The sequence below is a fragment of the Panthera pardus genome, unplaced genomic scaffold (assembly GCF_024362965.1).
Source record: "Panthera pardus isolate Hobbes unplaced genomic scaffold, ASM2436296v1 HiC_scaffold_6, whole genome shotgun sequence".
In the NCBI taxonomy this organism is placed as follows: Eukaryota; Metazoa; Chordata; class Mammalia; order Carnivora; family Felidae; genus Panthera; species Panthera pardus.
In genome coordinates, this window is record NW_026526991.1 from 72,019,648 (window position 1) to 72,036,119 (window position 16,472).

A 16,472-nucleotide genomic window follows, 5' to 3' on the forward strand; every position below is an offset into this window, starting at 1 on the left:
TCTAGACACATAGTTTATATATACAAAGTTCACTCATTTAAAGTGCATAATTCACGGCTCCTGGGTGGCTCAGTCCCTTAAGCTTACGACTTTGACTCAGGTCATGATCTTGCAGTTCATGAGTTCAAGACACACCTTGGACTCTGGGCTGACGGCTCAGAGCCTGGAGCCTGCTTCGGATTCTGTGTCTTCCTCTCCCTCTGCCCTGCCACCCCCCGCCTCCCTGCTTGCACTCTTTCTCTCTCTCCCTCAAAATTAAATAAACATTAAAAATTAAAAAATAAAGTGCATAATTCAGTAATTTTTAGCATATTTACAGAGTTGTGCAACCATCACCATGAGGGAATTTTGGTGTTTGCTTCCCCCCTCCTTTCCTGCCAATTGTTGCAAGTTCTTTGTATTTGAGGGACATTAGTCCTTTATCTGTGATATCTGCTGGAAATATTTTCTGCCAGTTCTACTTTGTTTATAGCATTTTTTGCCATTAAAATTTTTTTTTAATTTTATGTAATCAAGTTTTTAAAAGCTTTAAGAAAAATTCGTAATTAGAAACCTTTTAATTCTTACACTCAGGTTGTAGAAAAATTCACCTGCATACTGTATCATTTATTACATTTAGTCTTCTGCTCAATTTGGAACTTAATCTTTTGTATTCGGTGAGGTATGGACCTTTTCCCAAATGGCTATCTTGACTGAATACCCGTTTATTTAAGTCTGTCTTTAACCCAAAGATTTGAGATACTGACTTTATTATATACTAAAGTTCTGTTGTAATATCTGGATTTTCTGTTTTGTTACATTGGCCTATTTTTGTACTAATGCAATACTATTTTAATTATAAAGGTGTTGTGTTATGTTTTAATATTTGGTAGGGTTACTTCTTCAGAGCCTGTTTTTACTGTTTTCCTAGCTATTGTAGATATCTTTTTCTACAAATATTAACTCATTTTGTATTTTTATTGGTAGTGAGTCCGCTTCTTAGGAGCTGCAGACATTTTGATGGTATTGACACGTTTGGTTGTTGAGACATCTTAATCAAGAACAAGGGCTATCTTTCCATTTGTGTCTTTCATGAATGTTTAATAGATATGTTCATATTTTGAACAGATCGTAAGTTTATGCTTCAGTATTTTAATTTCTTTGTTGCCTTTGTAAACGGGATTTCCTCTTTTTTTTTTTTTTTTTTTTAAACCTCCCCCCCCTCCCCCCACATGCTGGTGTCTGGGGTTTCCTTTTTTGTTATTATTATTATTATTTTTTTAATATAATTTATTGTCAAATTAGCTTACATAAACACCCAATGCTCATCCCAACAGGTGCCCTCCTTAGTGCCCATCACTCATTTTCCTCTTTTAAGCATCTGCTTTATATTGACAATGAAAAAAATTATACTGCCCCTCCCCCACCCTTGCCTTAGATATCTGTTCTTTTTTTCCCCCGTCTTAACAATCCTCTTTTATGTAATTAAGGTGAGTTGGCAGGGAGCGATTATACTTTATTTTTTTTATTTTTCTTTTCAATATATGAAGTTTATTGTCAAATTGGTTTCCATACAACACCCAGTGGTCATCCCAAAAGGTGCCCTCCTCAATACCCATCACCCATCCTCCCCTGCCTCCCACCCCCCATCAACCCTCAGTTTGTTCTCAGTTTTTAAGAGTCTCTTATGCTTTGGCTCTCTTCCACTCTAACCTCTTTTTTTTCCTTCCCCTCCCCAATGGGTTTCTGTTAAGTTTCTCAGGATCCACGTAAGAGTGAAACCATATGGTATCTGTTTTTCTCTGTATGGCTTATTTCACTTAGCATCACAGTCTCCAGTTCCATCCATGTTGCTACAAAGGGCCATATTTCATTCTTTCTCATTGCCACGTGGTACTCCATTGTGTGTATAAACCACAATTTCTTTATCCATTCATCAGTTGATGGACATTTAGGCTCTTTCCACAATTCGGCTATTGTTGAGAGTGCTGTTATAAACATTGGGGTACAAGTGCCCCTATGCATCAGTACTCCTGTATCCCTTGGGTAAATTCCTAGCAGTGCTATTGCTGAGTCATAGGGTAGGTCTATTTTTAGTTTTTTGAGGAACCTCCACACTGTTTTCCAGAGTGGCTACACCAATTTGCATTCCCACCAACAGTGCAAGAGGGTTCCTGTTTCTCTACATCCTCTCCAGCATCTATAGTCTCCTGATTTGTTCATTTTGGCCACTCTGACTGGCGTGAGGTGATATCTGAGTGTGGTTTTGATTTGTATTTCCCTGATGAGGAACGACGTTGAGCATCTTTTCATGTGCCTGTTGGCCATCCGGATGTCTTCTTTAGAGAAGTGTCTATTTATGTTTTCTGTCCATTTCTTCACTGGGTTATTTGTTTTTCAGGTGTGGAGTTTGGTGAGCCCTTTATAGATTTTGGATACTAGCCCTTTGTCCGATATGTCATTTGCAAATACCTTTTCCCATTCCGTTGGTTGCCTTTTAGTTTTGTTGGTTGTTTCCTTTGCTGTGCAGAAGCTTTTTATCTTCATAAGGTCCCAGTAGTTCAGTTTTGATTTTAATTCCCTTGCCTTTGGGGATGTGCCAAGTAAGAAATTGCTACGGCTGAGGTCAGAGGTCTTTTCCTGCTTTCTCCTCTAGGGTTTTGATGGTTTCCTGTCTCACATTCAGGTCCTTTATCCATTTTGAGTTTATTTTTGTGAATGGTGTGAGAAAGTGGTCTAGTTTCAATCTTCTGCATGTTGCTGTCCAGTTCTCCCAGCACCATTTGTTAAAGAGACTGTCTTTTTTCCATTGGATGTTCTTTCCTGCTTTGTCAAAGATTAGTTGGCCATACGTTTGTGGGTCTAGTTCTGGGGTTTCAATTCTATTCCATTGGTCTATGTGTCTGTTTTTGTGCCAAGGGAGCGATTATACTTTATATACCCCTAGATGGATGCATGAACCAGGTCTCCGTGAATATGTTGGGGACCAAGACTTGGGGCAAATCCAAATGGATTTATGATTTTGCTTAATGGGCTATGTCTTCACTGTCTATGCAGCTAATTCACTGATACTTTGGGAGAAATACATGTAACCACTTATCCCTCATGCAGATGTACTCTGTTCGACTAGACTGTGCCTAATCTTATGTGGATGTGAAGACAGAACATAAATAGATAATAGTGCTAGTTTGGTTTAAGTGTGGGGGTCAGGAGAAGAGCTGATTGACCCTATTTTCTAGATACTTGTTTTTTTTTATTGCTAATAACTGGCCTAGTACATCCTCATTAATAGGAATGAGAATGAAAATACTTAACTATAATCCGTTGTGACAGAGATGGTACTGAAACTGTTAAGAGCTTTTTGCCTTGAAGGGCCAGGGAAGGCCTCACAAGGAGGCATTTGAAGTGGGCCTTGAATGAGTAAGAGTTTTCCAGGAGGATGGTCTTTCTGGGCAGAGTAATGCTTGAGAAAAAGGTTCAGGGGTTTTCTACACAAAAAATGCTTTTTTCACAAAAAGTCCACAGAGAGGTCAGGTGTGGAGCTGTTCACTTGGATGGAGTGCTGGGTTCGCAGTGGCTGGGATGGGGTCACTGTGCTGGTGCAGGGCCAGGTTAAGTGATGATCTGCAGTGATAAGGAACTGAAGTTTTTTCCTGGAAATTGGTGTTTCTCAAACGTGGTGGTAGGCACAGTGCTGAGAGCATTGTAGGCTACCATTTTGTGTATTTGCTAAGTTTCTTCTTCTATAAACTTGACAGATAAAGTTTCTGGGTAATCAGTTTATCATGATACAGTGACACCGAAGAATTATAAAATTTAGTGTTGATGTTCATTTTAATGTAGCAGACCTTGTATGCCCTCAGAAATCAATTTTGTATATTAATAATGCTTTATCGTGGGTTGTCAAAAGGTGATAAAAATGAAGAAAAGTACTTTTGGGATTCTGAGACTGCACGATTGAAAAGAAATGCATTCCTATAAAAATAGGATTTCTTTGTTTCCTTTGAGCATTAAGAAAATCTGTTATTGAGGAATTAAATCTCACGAGTTTTATATGATCTTTTCTTTTATCTTTGGTAAATATATACCTTTGAAAAGATGAGTAATGGTTTTAAGGCGATTAATTATGCTTGATTTTTAAAAAATAAATCTTTTAAAATATTTTTAAATACTGAATTAATGATTATTTGTGTTTGTTTTGGATCTGTATTAACTATTGCTATATGTTTCCATTTTTCAATTTAATGAAGTTAATCAGTCTTTTATGGTGCTCTTGCTTAGTGTTTTTATCTTCCCTTATCTATAATTCAGCGAGAAGTGTAATTTTTAAAAGCATTGCATTCAGACAAGGGTATTTATGTGAGTTTCAGACAGAAACTGAGTCATAGCCATTGAATGCAGATGAACAATTTGAATTATAAAGGATATGAACCATCTTTAAAATGTAAATGCATGGCTGTGTCTTCCAGCAAATCAGGTTTTACAGTCCATACGTATTTGTTAAATATTAGTTGTTGAGTGAATAAAAATATTAAGATTAGAAATTGCGAATGCAAAATGGGAACAAAACATTTTATTGCTCTATAAGGTATTTTCTGCTTCATGTATTTCATTCTGAATTACATTTCTTGGTGGTTCTGTGTTAACTTTGATTTACTCCACATCCTGCTTATATTTGCATAACTATCTCTGCAAGGGAGTCCTGAGTGTTTCCCTCCTATGCAATGGTAGTCCCCACCCCTAATCCATGGGTCATGTTTCAAGACCCCCAGTGGATGTCTGAAACTGTAGATAGTACTGAACCCTATACCTACTTGTTTTTTCCTATACATACATATCTGTGATAAAATTTACTTTATAAATTAGGCACATAAGAGATTAACGATAACCAATAATGAAATAGAACAGTTATAACAATATATTGTAATAAAAGTCATGTGAATGTAGTCTCTCTCAAAATATCTTATTGTCCTATGCTTACCCTTCTTCCTGTGATGATGTGGGATGATGAAATGCCTGTGTGATGGGATGAAGTGAGGTGAATGATGTAGGCATTGTAGCAGCGTTAGGCTATTGTTGACCTTCTCACAGTGTGTCAGAAGGAGGACCATCTGCTTCCAGACTGCAGTTGGCTGCAGGGAACAGAAACCATGGAAGGTGAAATCGTGGTTTAGGGTTACTATTGGACCTTCTTGTGTGTACTTGGCTCTCAGCATTTTGTTGGATTGAATTGCCATTTTGTCATCTTTTAAAAACCTGTTCTATTCTTTGAAAATCCCTCAGATTATCTAATTGTGGTCATCTTAGCCTCAATACTTATTCACTGCCTTTCAACTGACAGTCTTATGTATAAAAGCATGATCTTAAAAGTTTGTGTACTGGGTACTGTGCCAGTGAAGAAGGAGTGATTAACTGTATGAGGAAAGGCTTCTCAGAAGTGCAGACATTTGAACTGAGCTACAAGGATGAGTACTAGGCAGAGAAGGAAAGGTGAATGAGTCAGGCACAGCATCCAGTGTGGAAAGAGGCTTGTAGTCAGGAAAGGCCACATGTGGCCTCTGGGAAGGGGAGCACCTAGATGCAAGTTATGTCCTGCACAACTTTTTGGTGCTACAGATTATATGAATGGCAGAAGGTGCTGGGGCTTCAGGCTGTATTTATATAGTTGGAAATTTTGGTAATTTATCATCTTCTGTCTTAAAGGTAAAATTAGTTGTTATTGGGACTAAAATTAGAGCTCTAATTCATGAGGCACTGTTATTATTTCATAAAAATCTTCCATCAAAATAGTTTCTCAGGGAAGAAAAAATTTTTTAACCACAAGCACTTGGATTTAAATAACATGAAAATGAATTAACTGAATCTCAAGTACTTCATATTTGTGGGAATTAACTCTTTTTTTTAGTTTATTTTTATTTTGAGACAGATACAAAGAGCAGACGGGGGAGGGGCGGAGAGAGAGGGAGACAGAATAGCAAGTAGGCTCTGCACTGACAGAACCATAGGATCATGACCTGAGTCTAAATCAGGAATCAGACGCTTAACTGCTTGAGCCACCAGGTGCCCCTCTGGGAATTAACTTTTAAGCAGCTTTGTAATATTTTTATTTTATTGTCATTGCTGAGTAAGAAAAAGATCGTAGTTTGGTCTTCACAGTATTATCTGCCTCTCAAACACAGTTGTCCAAGCATGTGTTTTGCGTACGTTGAGATGTTACTTGACAGTGTCACTTGATAAAGGTTGCCTCGTTCAACATGGCTGCTGCTTTTAACCCCAAACAAATTTTAGGCACACCTTTACCCAGTATAGCTGTTTTCCCAGTTTCCCACTGTTAATTGAGCTTTACCTTTCAACAGGACTTTTGAAACTGATTTGACACAGTTTCGTATATTTATTTGGATAAGCAGTGCTGTGTGGTGGCCAGCAGCTTGTAGTTTTGGAGCTGGGGTTGAATTCTGGCTTGGCTGCTTACTACCTTTGTAACTAGGAGAATTCTCTCTCCTTGCCGTAGTTGTTTGTAACTTAGTTGTTTGATTGTAAGTGGGGTAATTGTATTACCATTCCTAAAGTTGGTGTGAGGCTTAAATGCTTAATACATTTAAAGCTCTTAGGTGCTTTGCATGTAGGAGGTCCTTTAAACCAAACCAAACCAAAACAAAACAAAACAAAACAAGTCCAGCTTTTAATTTCTCCCAGATACCTATGTGTCAGTTATTTTCTTTCTTTCTTTTTTTTAATTATTATTTTCATTACATTCTTCCTAGTGAAGCTCCTCTTCCCCCCTTTTTTTGATCTTCAAAACAATGTTTATCTTCAGTGTATATGATTGGGTTTTGAAAATCACCCCCAGAGTGATGGTTTCATGCAGTTAATGTTCATAGTTTTCTTTCTGAAGAGATACTGAGGTTTAGCATCTGTTTACATCTATACAGTGATAAAAGCCATGTTACAAATTATCATCCAAGTTCATCCTGTTTCCAAAGGTTGGCTGTGGCTTCCTGCAGACTCACTAATTGTGATTCAAGTGGTGCTTTCCTTTCCTTTCCTTTCCTTCCCCTCAGTGTCATGGTGGTGAACCTTGGGAATGACCTCAGGTCATTTGATCCTTCTGTGATTTCAGGTTCTGGATTTCCTTCAAGATCTTGCATATTTCACTGATACCAAACTTTCACATAAAATGTTCCATTTTCAAGCCCCATCTATCATTCTAATTGAAAAAATGCCTGGTTGCAAAGGCCAAATAAAACAATATAGCTGGTTAGGGATGCCTGGGTGGCTCAGTAGGTTAAGCGTCCTGTTCTTGGTTTCGGCTCAGGTCATGATCTCGCGTTCTTGGGATCGAGACCTGCAATGGGCTCTGCGCAGACAGCATGGAGCCTGCTTGGGATTCTTCTGTCCCCTTCTCTCTCTGTCCCTCCCCAACTTGTGCTCTCCCGTTCTCTCTCAAAATAAATAAACTTGAAAAAATTATTTTAAAAAAACAGAGCTGGTTGAAAACACTAAAATCACAAGTTATTTCCACTTAGCTGCTACTACAGTATTTTTCAAAATATATTCCTTGGGATATTAATGTATTTTACAGGGAAAAAGGACTGGTCAAAAATACATTTTGGAAATAGTGGGCCAAACAATGTTCAACATGTGTATTTTTCATTTTACTGTTTACGGCTTTGCTTTGCTTTTTCTTTCTTTTTAAAAAATGTTTATTCATATTTAAGAGAGAGAGAGAGACAGAGTGTAAGTGGTGGGGGAGGGGGTGGAGACACAGAGAGAGGGAGACAGAATCTGAAGCAGGCTTCAGGCTCTGAGCTGTCAGCACAGAGCCTGATGCAGGGCTCGAACTCCCAAGCTGTGAGATCATGACATGAGCTGAAGTCAGATGCTTAACCGACTGAGCCCCCCAGGTGCCCCTAGGCTTTTCATGTGCCAGTGTGAGTTCCCACGAAGAGTGCATGATGTGCAGCAGCTCCCAAATGCATTTACCCATGGGACCCCTTTGTGCAGTTAGGGACTCTTCGGGAAACCCTGAACTGTGCTGGCGTTTTACATTCCTCCCACTCCATGGCTTTCTCTCAGTCCTTTGTAGTACAGCCTCAACACTGTTATCAGAGTGACTTTCGTCCTTCCTTAGTGTCTCTCAGACACCTTCAGAACTTTTGATCATCATCTTATACCAGTACGTGTCTCTGGGCCTTCTCTGCCCCTTGTACATGTTCTTTCTTGCCTTGGCTTGGGATGCCCTGCCTCCATTACATCTTCTCTGAAAAACTTTCCCTGATGCCCCCAGTGATTTACTCTGACTTTCTCCACTAATGTGAGATCATACAGCCATTTAATTCATTGAACATATTTGTTGAGCATATATACTTTTTGTGAGACTGGAAGTTACCAACATTAAATTGATTGAAGAAGTTGTTTGGAGTTTAATTAAATTTTTATATATATCTTTGTCTTTTTATTTTCTTTCTCTAGTGTTCTTTTAAAGATGACAACATCCGTTCCTTATTAAAACCTTTAGAACTGGAACTACAAAAGACAGTCCATACCTACTGTGGAAAAATTTACAAAATATTTATCAAACAGCTAACAAAAAGCATACAAGATCGTTATGATAGACCACCAAAGGAAAGGTGATTCTTGGTGACTGCCAAATCAAATGAATTAAAACAACAAAATATCAGGGGATATGTGTGAAGGAATAGTCTTGAATGAAGTGTTCAGGAAGGAATTATTCATCTTGAGAATAATTGTTTTTCCTGAAGAAGTTAAATAAGCAAATATTCATGTAATGAAGAATAAGTTAAAGTATTGGATCCCAACAAGAAGACACTTTTGATCTCTGATGTTTTGTAATGTTATTTGCTGTCATTCCAGTATTGATGAAAACATTGAATGGTTGTAGCCTACAGAATTTGGTTGACTCTTCTCAAGTAAGTAAGAACAGTAGGGGTGTATGGATGGAGAAAATGTACCTCATACACAGTGAAAACACTCAAACTGTGAGTATAGCAGTAGTTTTATGTCAGCACTAACCTCACTTTAAATGTGTGACACAAAGTTTACAGGAACAGAACGTGTTCTGTTTCTAAAGCAATGTGATGTAACCGATGTAACTATTGACAATCGATGTGTGCCTTTATACATTTCATCTCTGTTTTAAACTATTTCTGTGACAATCATGTTTAAGATTAGATTATAAGTAAGCTGCACGTTTAAAACTGAGCTGTATAAGAAAGTGAAAAAAACGGTAAAAATGTTGGGAGTTTTTGTCTCTTTGTGTGTTTGTGAAATGTAGTATTTTCATTTGTATATGCTAACCTGTCTTGCCAAAACTCAGATCTGAGATTGTTAAACAGATATTTTTGGAAATTTTCATCACTTTAAATGAAAATTTTCAGCTTTACTGGGCATTCTGGAAGCAAAAGATCTGCTGATCATAAATGAGAACCTAACTAGTATACTTCCGTGATTGTGGAAAATGTGATGGACCAAAATGCATAAGCTGTATACTTCCTGTGAACAGTAGTATTGGTTACAATGAAGCAGGAAAAAAAGTGGTCCATTTAAACTTTTTTTTCCTTCTACCTCAGAATGGCTTTGCAAGATACTTTTGAAGAAGCAAATGTAGAGAACCTTACTTTAAGTCAGTCAGACAACGTTCATGAATGATTTGGATTAAGAAGATTGTTCTGAGTATTAAAAAAGTAGTTTTGATTGGTTTAATGTACATGTCTTCCTTTTTTGAGCATCACTTAAGACTTTCTTTTAATCTTGAAACATTATTTCTCTTAGTGTTCTTGACTACTCTCTAACGTAACTGTAGATTCTGAGTACTTAGCATGTACTGTCCTGCAGTGTATGTCTCACTTTAGTAAGTACTACATGGTTATTCTTTTCCCTTTTGATATCTTAATACTTAGAGAAGGGAAAATCATGAAGGAAGAATACCACTTGCGTGAAAATAGTGGTGATTAGCTTTATAAAGCTAGAGTGCCCTCTGTGGAAACATGACATATGCAGATAGACATGGTCAGTGTGGTTGTCCCCTGTCTTTTTCACTTTAGTCAGGGTCAAATTGAGAGAGGAAGGTGTAAAAAAGGCAAATTGGAAGTTAATAACCAGCCCAGCATTCTTCGAATAGATGGGTTTAGAGAACACAGCCTCTATGTCGTTGGCAGAATGCCATGGTGAATATGAGATCTTGTGAACTGTGCTGAAATTGAGTTTATTGAGTAGAAAATGAGAATCCTAGAATTTTGAAGTTTGGAGGGTACATATAAGATCATTTCTAGTGGCCTCCAAGAGAGAACTTTGCCTGTCTATATTAGACTCTCGTGGGGAGCTTGTTGAGTGTGGATCCCTGGGCTTCACTTAGGAGACTCTTGTACACTGTGTCTAGGATGGAGTCTGCAAACATTTTTTTTTAGTGAAGAGATTTAAAAACTACACAAAAGTAGAACAGTACAGTGGTACTTCTTGCCCAGATCAAACCCTTAAAATATCTTAATGATGTTTGCATTATCTATTCCCCTTTTCTTTGCTGAAGAGTCTCTTAAAGAAAATCCCAGAGAGCCTATTATTTCATCACTATAAGTACTTTGGTAACTATGATGACATCATACCTCCTTTGACTTCATTTACTATCCATTCCTAAGCAAATTTCCTTAATTGTCTCCGATGTTAGAATTAGGGTACAAAAATAAGTCCTATGATTCTGTTTTTAATAAGCACCTCAGGTGATTCTGATGTCAGCTAGTTTGGAACTATTAGGAATCATTTTGCCAACTTGAAGATTGAAGTTAGAATACCATAATTCTTGGCACAGCTGGATTATAAATGTGATTCTGAAATATTAGAGTAATTGGGGTTATTGAAAAAATAGGAATTTATATTATTAGTAAGTTTCTTAGTTTTAATTTCCTCAGTGAACAGAGAGCCTCTAATAGAGTGGGTTGGGACTGTGTAGAGTATGGTCATGATTTAATCCAACTGAACTGTATACTGTGGTCTCATGTTGTGACTTATTTACACTGTCACATGCTCCATACTGTAGATCAGTTAGAAGGTTCTTCATCTGGTTTATTCAGACCTGACTTAATTGGGCATTTTACCATAAATTGGGGTATGGTGAAAACTTCCTACTTCAGGGGCTATATTTACCTAAAATTTAGGTTATTACAGAAAGTTCATAACAATAGTAAAATGAGTTTTCTGAATTTATCTTTAGATAGGGTAACTTTTTCTTTGAGAATTCTTAAGAAAGGCAGTTCTCAGCATTAATGAAATAAAATTGTAGAACAACTTAGAGAACATAGTATATTTCTTTTCATAAAACAGTATATCTATGCAGTTTATATAAATTACATTATATAATGTTCTTTGAGTCTTTGTGTTAGAACAATTCTGACCTCAGAACGATCTCTGGGCTACGGTATTACCAAAGTGGAATGACTTCAAACTGTAGTCAAACTTTATTTGTATGAAGTAGCCATCTTAAAAGAACTTGGAAACCTTTAGAAAATATATATTGTGATTTACATTTTAAAGCAATACATAAAATTTTTTTCCTTGTGAGGAATAGTTCATAATATATAAGGTAACCCCAGTTATCTTTTGGACACTTTAGAACCTGAAATAATAGTACCGCTTATCTGTTGCTCTTTCGTCTTGCCTCCCATGAGATGTTACTGGTATAGTGGAAAGAAAACTAGTCTGTGTGTTACATCTGGATTATTTTCTTGGCCTGGGATCCCAGGCATTTCATTTCACCTTCCATGTGCCTTGGTTTGTAAACAATCAATATGCTCTTCCCACCTCATGAGACTCAGAAGTCGTAAGTCAGGAAGTTATGTGACTCAACAGAAATGACGGATTTGAATGCATTCTCTATGGTTTGTACATGCCACCCGAGCATTACTGTTGAGGTTCTGTTTTGTCATGTTGCCTCCTCTACATATCATTTTGTTTCCTTGGGGTGAGTGGATGAGTGTTTTCTGACATGTATTATATCTCCAGTATGAATTTGCTTATATTATGTAAGGAGGAGTTTTTAAGAAAGAGAAAGCAGAGCAGAAAGGGGTGATTATAAATGAATAATCAAATAAAGAGAAGGAAAAAAGAGAAAGTGAGAAAAGTGAGGAAAGAGAAGGGAATAAAAGTGAGAATGGCAAACGGCAGAGTAAGAGAAAAGATGGAATGAGAGTGGGAAAATCGAGAAGTGGAGATGGAGAGAAATGCTATGGAAACAGTCACTTTTTAGTTTAGCACCCCCTCCCCATGCAACTGTCTTCCTGGCTTGTGTTTCAGTTCATGAGACCCTCCAGGGTCAGGAGGGGTGTTGGCTTTCATAGAGGTGGGCAGCACAGCTACCTTGGTTTGATTTATCAATACTAGAGTCTTTTTCCGGTCACTCTACTCACTGACCTAAATTTAGTGATGATGATCAACATTGTATTTTTTTTTTACCTGGATCCCAGTTTGTGAGCTAAGACCTGTGGAAACATGATGACAGATACCCTCCTTTATAATATTGTTCTAAAGTCATCCCAGGTGTTGGGTTATGCAAGACTAACCACATGGATTCACAGGGGAGGCTGGGGTGGAGGGGATGGCTTGGTTAGGTCCGAAGGGCCCCAGGAATCTTAGCAGCAGTTTTTTACATGAAACTGATAGGAAGCCAGATTTGGGAATCATTGCCCTGCTTTGAATGGCAGTTTACACAAAAAATCACATCTATTGATTCCTCAGTAGACATATTTGCAGTCACACCATTAAGAATGGATTCAAGAGAATAGGAGAAACACACTGAAGGGAAAAGCCTGAAAAGATACCATTCAGTGTCTCTCAGAAGTTTGTACTGTAAGTAATAAATACTTTAATGGTAATCAGAACCTCTTTGAAGTGTTTTAGAAAGATCATGGATCTGTTTTTTGTTTTTAAATAACTCTTTTGGTTCCTTAGAGTAAATAGAGAAGGATAGGAGGGGTGCAATATTTCAGGTGTGGGGCCAGTTATCCATTCATTAAATGTCTTTCAAGTGTCTTAAAACAACAATTGCCTTATGCATTTTAATATTTAATAAAAGTAGATTAAATAGTGATTTGTACTGTAACAGTTATCCTTTTATACATTGCCAAAGCAACCCTTTTTTGCCTCTTAAAGTTTGGCTAAGCTGTTCTGATATTTGCTGTTTCCTAATTAACTGAACATGAAACCAGATTTCTAAAACCAAGTTATATAAACTTAAGACAAGTCTAAGAGGTGGCACAGGAATGTTCTTTTTTTTTTTTTTAAATGAAAAATGACTATAATGTTAATTCAGATATCTAGGAATTACTCAACCATGAGAAGAATGTGGAATAGCTGTTGGACTAGGTAGTTCAAAATTGATTATATGTCAAATTTACTTTTAAATGGAAAACAGTATGTCATCACCATATCTCTTATCTCTACCAATAATTCCAAGTGTCTAATGGTACTGTTTGTTTAGAATTTTCTATAAACTCAATTTGTAAACAAAAGAGTGCCTTTGAAAAGATAGGGAAAAAAAAATCTCTTGAAAATTTCTCTTATTACCAATACTGTGAATGCTTTTTGAAGGGTCTGTGGTCAGGCATTTTAATATCAAACTTAAGAACTGATGCGGAACCTTTGCTTATGTTTAGTTTATATATACAATCTGAATTTGTGAGCATATTCACACACGTATTACCATGCAACTCCTTGTAAAACATGAAGAGAACGCAACAGTGTTATTCCATTTAAAAAGTAAGTTAACTTTGTGATGGAAAATAGCTGTTTTTAACTTTGTATAAAATCTCTTCAGGGAATATTGGAATGTTGTGCAAAAATAATTCAAGGTTTGTAGTATACCTGTAGAATAGGTCATCCATTCAAGACTTAGCAAAACCCACATACATCATATGCATTGTCATCAGTGTTTGAGAGCTGGACCAATGGTTTTTTATGGATGCTGTAATAGAAGATCTATGAAGGGGATGATGGTTTGCACCTGTCCTTGAAATAAGAAACTGGAAAAATTTGCAAGTGTTTCAATTTTTCATAAGCATTTTGCATAAATACATTAATATTTTGAGTTTGGTCCTAAAGCTACAGGAAGGACTGTTGGTATACTGTGATATATAGAAATTACTACCCTTAAACTGCCTTTTACCTTAAAATATTATGGTTTTAGGATAATTTGGTTATCTTCCTCCCAGTATTTGGTGTATCTTGAAATTTATTAAAGGGGTATAAGATGATAGATTTGGATGTAACCTGAGAATAATGGAAAGTTGCTTTGTTCTGTTGTGGGGGAATTCAGTTCCTCTTTTTCTTGAGAAACTGTATTGCTGTTGCTAAATAAACATGTACTTGATAAATGTTTAATTTCTTCAAATGATGTGTCTGAATTATTCTAGCAATCAAAAACAATTTTGGAATCTTTAGGGCTGAGATCCCTGATAACTAGGAGCCTAGACTGTAAGCAATTTCAAGATTGGTTATTTCTACAGCTGAACAGTGTCATCAGAAGCTAGGTACTGTCTGTTTTTCAGCATTTTCAGCATGTGAGCTTGGTCTCAACCACATGGCCACAGAGTGACAGCTAATATCCAGGTGCACATGACAACTAGAGGCAGAAATATACGTCTTTTTTTGCAAGAAGAAGGTTCTACTAGCTCTTATAGCCATAATAATGTCTGTCTAAAACAGCCGCTTTGCAAAGGGAATGCAATTCATTAACGGTTGGCTCAGACCATGGAGATTTGCCCCAAACTTCAAAATGGTCTTCTCTTGAAAAATGGCTGCTCGGAGGAAAGGGAACAACGTTGGCGTTCTGTTAAAAGTTGGTTGGGTAGAAGGGTTAGGAGCTTGGGAGACAGCAACAGACCACACATTGGTTTACTGGCCCAAGTATTTCTTATAATTTCCAGGATATTACTTTTCAGATTAGAGACCAGTACATTTTCTGTGCTAAAGGGTAATTTTGCTTTAAAAGTTGTCTGTATTGTTATGATCTCACAGTTCTCAGTTTTATATATTTTATTATTTATACAATGTGTTTTCTAGTCATGATATACAGGGTTTTAAAAGATTATTGAGATGATGACTACTTCCAAGAAGTCTTTAAAAGTTATTTTAAATTCATGGTGAAAAATTTATTAATACTTATTAGCAGTCTTTATCATGTTTTCCATTAAATCTTTTATAAGTTACAGAATGTCTCTAGTGAAACAAAAATTCAAATAATATGGAAGACTTAAAAGTATGTGAAGTAATGCAACCCCTATCAAAATACAAACAGCATTTTTCAGAGAACTAGAACAAATAATTCTAAAATTTGTATGGAACCACAAAAGACCCCAAATAGTTAAAGCAATCTTGAGAAAGAAGAACAAAGCTGGAGGTACCACAATCCCAGATTTCAAGATAGACAACAAACCTATAGTAATCAAACAGTTGTGGTCCTGGCATAGAAATGCGCACACAGATCTATGGAACAGAATAGAGAGCTGAGAAATAAGCCCCCATTTAATATGGTCAGTTAATTTATGACAGAGGGGTCAAGAATATGTAATGCGGAAAAGATGGTCTCGTAAACAAATGATGCTGCGAAAAATGGAGAACTACATGGAAAAGAATGAAACTGGACCACTTTTTATACCATACACAAAAATAAACTCAAAATGGATTATAAAGACCTAAATGTGAGTCATGAAATCGTAAAACTAGAAGAAAATATAGGCAGTACTCTCTTTGACATCAGCAGTAGAAACATTTTTCTAGATGGGTCTCCTCAGGCAAGGGACACAAAAGGCAAGGAAAAAAAAACTATTGGGACTACACCAAATTAAAAAGCTTTTGCACAGCAAGGGAAACCATCACAAAACAAAAAGGCAACCTGACTGGGAGAAGGTATTTGCAAGTGACATATATGTGATAAGGGGTTAATATTCCAAAATATATAAAGAACTTCTATAACTCAACACCAAAGAACCAAATAATTCAGTTAAATAATAGGCAGACACCAGAATAGATGTACCAAAGAAGACATACAGATGGCCAATAGACACATGAAAAGATGCTCAACATCACTAGTCATCATGGAAATGAAAGTTAAAACCGTAATGAGATGTCACCTAAAATCAAAAACACAAGAAATAAGTGTTGGTGAGGATGTGGACAAAAAGGACACATCTGTGCACTGTTGGTGAGAATGTAAATTGGTAAAGCCACTGTAGAACACGTTGTAGAGGTTCCTCAAAAAATTAAAAATAAAATTACCATATGATATGGTAATCCCATTCTTGGGTATTTACCAAAAGAAAATAAAAACACTAATTTGAAAAGAAATACGCACCCCTATATTTATTGCAGCGTTATTTACAATAGCCAAGATATGGAAACAACCCAGTGTATCCATCTGTAGATGAATTGGTAAAGAAGATGTGGTGTATAGAGATGTATAGATTATAAATACATAGAAAAAATAT

General features: G+C 36.7%; 1 protein-coding gene across 3 annotated transcripts in view; it reads left to right on the top strand.

Annotated features, from left to right (window-relative positions):
* Nucleotides 1–14,377, top strand: part of GXYLT1 (glucoside xylosyltransferase 1) — a 52,067-nt gene extending 37,690 nt beyond the window's left edge. For 2 of the 3 annotated variants that reach the window (XM_019452467.2, XM_019452468.2), the window contains one exon: nucleotides 8,452–14,377. In XM_019452467.2, coding sequence (XP_019308012.1) covers nucleotides 8,452–8,613 — 162 coding nt within the window. In that variant the 3' untranslated portion in view covers nucleotides 8,614–14,377. The remainder of the gene's footprint in view (nucleotides 1–8,451) is intronic. The other variant, XM_019452469.2, reaches the window with a different exon arrangement.
* The last annotated feature ends 2,095 nt before the right edge of the window (nucleotides 14,378–16,472 follow it).